Consider the following 6,000-nt stretch of genomic DNA (forward strand, 5'->3'; position numbering starts at 1 on the left):
CGCTGTACCCAACTCATCCAGGGCCCTGGTGCGGTGGCTCACTGGGTAATAAAGGGGTTAAGGCCAGCTTGGCATTATCAGCTGTCCCTAAGCCCGAAATTCATGGGGTCATGCCAATATTAGACATGACCACCATGAATTTCTAGTAAAGTATTTAAAAAAAACACAACACCCAGAAAAAAGTCCTTTAATTGAAATAAACACACAATTCTTTATTGTTCTAAATTAAACTATACTTACCATCACGCCCATTCCAGCTGAAGCCAACGATCTCCTGCAATAAAAGAAAAATAATAAAGCAACCTCATCCTTACCTTTCCATGGTTCCCACGACAGCTTCAGCTCTGCTACATCGAGATGACAGGCTGGACCGCAGCAGAACGCTGCCATCCAGCCTGTCATCCCGCAGACACTGAGAGCGCAGGCTTGCTTGCGCTCCTCAGTGTCTGTCTGTGACGGCATAAAGATGAGCCGAGGTCATGTCCAATGAACTCGGCTCACCTCATGCACGTCACTGACAGCGTGGGAAAATTCTCCTGCACTCAGCGCTTCAGCGTGAGAATTTTCCCACGCTGTCAGTGACGTGAATGAGGTGAGGTCATGTCCAATGAACTCAGCTCACCTCAGCTGCGGTCCAGCCTGTCATCTCGATGTAGCAGAGCTGGAGCTGTCCTTGGATCCATGGAAAGGTAAGGATGAGGTTGCTTTATTATTTTTCTTTTATTGCAAGAGATCGTTGGCTTCAGCTGGAATGGGCGTGATGGTAAGTAGAGTTTAATTTAGAACAATAAAGAATTGCGTGTTTATTTCAATTAAAGGACTTTATTCTGGGTGTTTGTGTTTTTTTTTTTAACTTTGACTATGGGGTTAGTAATGGGGGTGTCTTATAGACGCCTCTCCATTACTAACCTGGGCTTGATGTCAGCTGGCATTATAAGCTGACATCAACCCCAACCCTATTACCCCACTGCCACCGCTACAGGGCAGTGGGAAGAGCGAGGCTAAGTGCCAGAATTGGCGCATCCTATGGATGCGCCATTTCTGGGGCGGCTGACGGCTGGTGTTTCTAGCCTGGAAGGGGGCCAATATTCATGGCACCCTTCCTGGGCTATTAATATCAGCCCCCAGCTGTCTGCCTAGCCTTTGCTAGCTATTAAATTAGGGGGGACCCCACGTCATTTTTTTGAGGGGGTCCCCCATTTTAATAGCTAGTAAAGGCTAGGTATTCAGCTGGGGGCTGATATTAGTAGCCTGGGAAGCTCCGTGGGTATTACCCCCTTCCCAGGCTTCAAACATCTGCCCCAGCCGTCTGCTTAACCTCCGCTAGAGACTAAAATTAAGGGAAACCCCACGCCAATTTTTTTTTAAATAAATCCTTTATTTTAACACTAAATGACAAGTACAGTAATCAACACTGTCACTGTACTTCATATATATGTGACTGACATGTTTCTATCTATCTAATCTATGTGTGATGCTCTATTCTGTCTGTTATAAATTGTCCGGTACAGATGCTGAATTGCCGGCCGGCTTTTTTAAAGAGACGGTGCATGAAAACACTATTATATTTTTAAATAAATCCTTTACACTAAATGACAAGTACAGTAAGCAACACTGTCACTGTACTTCATATATATGTGACTGACATGTTTCTATCTATCTAATCTATGTGTGAAGCTCTATTCTTTCTGTTGTAAATTGTCGGGTACCGGTGTATGCCGCTGATGAATTGCCGGCTTTTCGAGTAATACATTCTACATTATTCTTAGTTGTTTTACTTCATGTAGAATTAACCTACAAGGAAAGAAAGGGTTTATTTTCATTCCGATATTTGTGTCCCATTGACTTGCATTGGTTTCCTGTATCGGAATCGGCAATATCCGATACTTTTTGGGTATCGGTCCGATCCAATCTGATACGATATTTCCTGATATCGGAAGGTATCGCTCAACACTATCCTTAACATATTTCACAGGAAAGCACTTTCACTTTCGTTTTTGAACGTTTTATTTTGAGCCTGTAAAAGTGGCTTAATACCACTGACCACGTTGTTGACAGCAGTGACCTGGGGGTCAGAAATGCTTCCTGGGGCGATCCCCATGCTGTCCCCATGTCATTTGAGCACTGTCACTATCGTTTTGGGCACTTGTTAGGCTTTTAAAAGACTGCCGGGGGAGCCGCCGCAAAAATGCTCGAGTCTCCCATAGACTAACATTGGGCTCGTTGCTCGGGTCGAGCACCCGAGTATCATGGCGTGCTCGGCCCGAGCTTCGAGCACCCGAGCATTTTAGTGCTCGCTCAACACTAATTATAATGCCACAAAAGGGGCAGCTGATACTCTAGATCTACTCATAGGCACTTACACCTGTAAGCGCAAAACAAATCAGTGGCCAATGGTTGTTTTTTACAACATTCTTGATGTGTCGGCAAACAATGCATTCGTGTTATGGCGTGAAATACACCCAGATTGGAAAAAAAATAAATTATATAAAAGAAGAATTTTTATAGAGGAGTTGGGAAAATCACTGGTTAGCCCATATATCGAAGAAAGAAAAGTAACACCCAGAGATGATGGAGCGGCGGCCATTGTCCACAGGATCCAACAGCATGCTAAAGAAAGTGAACTAACGACTTCCACCAGCACTGCTACGATACCCAAGGCCTCCACCAGCAACGTAACCAGCCTAAAATGGAAACGATGCGCCTTCTGTCCAACATCAAGTAATCACAAAACAAATGGGATATGTTGCTGTTGTGCAAAGTAAATTTAACACCGTGAACCTTATTTACCATTTTATATAGAAAAAAATGAACTTTTCATTCATTTATTTTTGTAACAAATATATGTTTACATACAGTTTGATGTTATTAGTTATAGTTTACAATTATACAAAGAATATTTTGTTATGTGCAAATGTGCAATATGCATGAATATTGCAATAAGGTCATGTAACATTTTTTGATACAAAAAAAATAAAAATTAAGTTTTTGATTTAATTTTTCATTTGTTTGTGAGCAACCATGTTCACATACAGTATAATAATGCAACATGTATTCAAATAAAATACTTAAATTAGCTAAAAATCAAGACTTTAATAGGTCCGGTCAAAAATGACCGGAACATTATAAGTGTATAGTAGACGTGAACAGAGCAGCAGGGTTAAGGTACATATTTATTGTGTTTGTTATTTTAATTAGTAAACTTTTGCTACTTTCAGTAAGTGGTTCTTTATGCACACCTTCTTTATATGCTCAGACATTTTCCTATACAGTAGAAAAGGATCACCCTGAAATAGACCATAAAGACACTTTTAATAACGGCTTGTGGCTGATTTATCCGATGTACATTAATTTTAGTTGAAATTAAGTCTTTCCCCTTGTACTAATAATACAGCACTAACCACTAAGCCCTAAGGCCCATCCTATTTTGATATAAAACCTATCACATTAATCATATTTTCCCATTTTTTTCAGTGATCTATTACAGGACAAGGAAGGAAAAGTGCGATCAGCCCTTCAACATGTTGTGAAATGTGACCTCGAAAAAGAAAATATGATGGATCCAATCGTCTTACCACCAGCAGATTGTGTCATAAATGCTTGGCTTCTAGATGCTATCAGCAAAGATCAAGATGATTTCATGAGATATCTCAGGAAGTTCTCAGGGTTGTTGAAACTTGGAGGACAATTCATATTAATTGGATGTTTAGAGGCTACAAATGCAACAATTGGGAAAGACAAGGTTCACCTTCTCAAATATGATGAGGATTTTGTCAGGAAAGCTATAGTTGATGCTGGCTTTTTTATTGATAGCTGTAAGATTAAGAAGAGAACGACTGTGAGTGACCTTACTGATTATAAGGCCGTCATATTCATTGCAGCTCACAAGGAGAAGTAAAACAAGAAAGTTTGAGTGTGCATGTCAAGATTTAGATGTAAGGCTTTGAAACAGAGTATAAAATGTATAGTAAGGCTTCCTATATAGTCTTATTTTTTTACATTTTTAAAATCCTATTCATTTCTGTTATTAGTGTCAAGTGCATGGTACTAATATATGTTAATATAATTACAAAGTTTTCAACATAAAATCTGCTGTGTATCATGTATCTCAGGAAAACTGGTTTATATAAGATCATCCAAAGACCTTTCTTTTAAGAATAGTGGTCTAGATTTTATGTCCTAAAACCTTACTGTAGGTGTATGAGTATGCTGTGACATAGCTTCATCATCTCAAACATTATGAGATCCTGACTTCTTGTAATAAGCAGACTTTGTTCTCTTTTTGCTTTGTTTATGTGGCGCCCGTGTCTGTAGCGCCACAAAATGCCTGGATGTGTAATATAATTTATATGTATTGCCAGCAATGGTGAGTGCTGATTTCTCTGCTGTCATAATTGCATCCACACATTGTACCCGATCCCTTACAGAAGAACTGTGCACTTTTGATGAAAAACCAAGAAGTTGTGCACAATCTCTCAGATGGGAGGAGGTGCTTCTGAAGTGTAGTGTTCTTCAGTGGAGCAGTGAAGATGTAAGGAAGTGTAGCAACAAGGAGGTCCAGGTGAAGAAGAGCAGCATGCTCTCTGCAAAGGACAGGCTGCATGAGGCAGGGTATCAGTCCCTAGAGCCACATAGACTTCCAGGGTCCGCGGTGAAACTGAGAGACTACTCGGTCTTCATATAAAGAGCAGTGAAGTGTTATGCCCAGGAGCTCAGCAGCTAGAAAAGTCAGGGACACTGCTGCAAGAGAAAGTGTTTTCCTACAGGATTTGAGCTGCCTGCTCACTGGAAGGGATCATGGATCCAGTAACTGTTCACCTTGTACCCCTGGGGATCCAAGGAATTGTTTACCAGAGGTATAATTAGCAGCAGGAAGGCTACATTGCATCACAGCAGAGAAACTGAGCTCTCACCGTGCAGGTCTTACTAAAATCCTGTATGTGAATTGCATGGAATCTTCTGGAACTGTTTTCAGAACTTCAGTAAAAGGTACAAATTGTCTAAAGCTGATTACTCTCTGCTGGACCATTTTTGCTCCAACTCCCCTGGGAGCCAGCCCTAGTTGGGAAGGGTTAAATTTTTGGCATTGTACATCACCATCTAAATTTCGGGGCCTTCATCAGTGCCCGGCCATACCATCCTGAACAACAAACTTTTTTATTATTTTATTATTAACGTTTACAATTGACAAATTGAGAAAAACAAATATGCATACAAAACTGTGGGGTAAATCATGCAGGAATAATTGCAGAATGACCCAAAATAATAAAGTAGTAATTTTAAAATCTATAATTAAAATATGTATAGTATGTTAAAGGATTAAAAGTACTCAAAGTTTAAAGCATATACACAGAATAGGAGACAAGAAAATAATTCCCCTAAAGAAACAAGTAACATTCTTCAAACTAACCATATAAAATCCAGCAAATGACCTAATGTCTGGACATGATTTGGCCACCAAGCCTGACTCGCATGTCACACACAGCTTCAAAGCAGAGCATAAAGCCTGTTCTCATGCACTCTTCATACCCACCTTCTGACATGAAGGTTTTGGAATGTAGACATGATCAGGGTACCCATAGCGGTACCACATGAGCAGATAACACAGATAACTAGCAAAATTTTATCAAAATCATATTTACCATAGAGAAATTATAGAAATAATTTCCTCTTCTTGACATATTTTTTCCCACGGTCCACAAGAAAAAACAGTTCTGATTTCTAAGGATTAAAGCATGGGAACAATATATCAAGTTATATCATAATCATTATGGTTTCACAACCTTGTAGTTATTTTAATTTTACATTAAAGTGGTTGTCTGACACCTGTGGCTGACATATGATCTTACATAACGTGTGGAAAAAGGTTGGTATTTGCCTCAACAGTTGTTGAGTAAAGTACTGTATCTAGTACCTACACGTTCTGGACAGATATTAATATTTAAAATAGATCACTTGGGCTTCAGATGGAATGAGCATCCTGTGATACAAAATGTAAGA

The 6,000-nt window shown here is 39.8% G+C and overlaps 1 protein-coding gene across 4 annotated transcripts in view; it reads left to right on the forward strand.

Annotated features, from left to right (window-relative positions):
- The window catches only part of LOC141172726 (nicotinamide N-methyltransferase-like), a 56,960-nt gene extending 51,973 nt beyond the window's left edge, over nt 1–4,987 (forward strand). For all 4 annotated transcript variants that reach the window (XM_073657194.1, XM_073657193.1, XM_073657196.1 and 1 more), the window contains one exon: nt 3,475–4,987. In XM_073657194.1, the coding sequence (XP_073513295.1) occupies nt 3,475–3,898 (424 nt within the window). In that variant the 3' untranslated portion in view covers nt 3,899–4,987. The remainder of the gene's footprint in view (nt 1–3,474) is intronic.
- The last annotated feature ends 1,013 nt before the right edge of the window (nt 4,988–6,000 follow it).

This window comes from Phyllobates terribilis, unplaced genomic scaffold (assembly GCF_046119375.1).
Source record: "Phyllobates terribilis strain yellow unplaced genomic scaffold, ASM4611937v1 Scaffold_12__6_contigs__length_324123572, whole genome shotgun sequence".
NCBI classification, from domain to species: Eukaryota; Metazoa; Chordata; class Amphibia; order Anura; family Dendrobatidae; genus Phyllobates; species Phyllobates terribilis.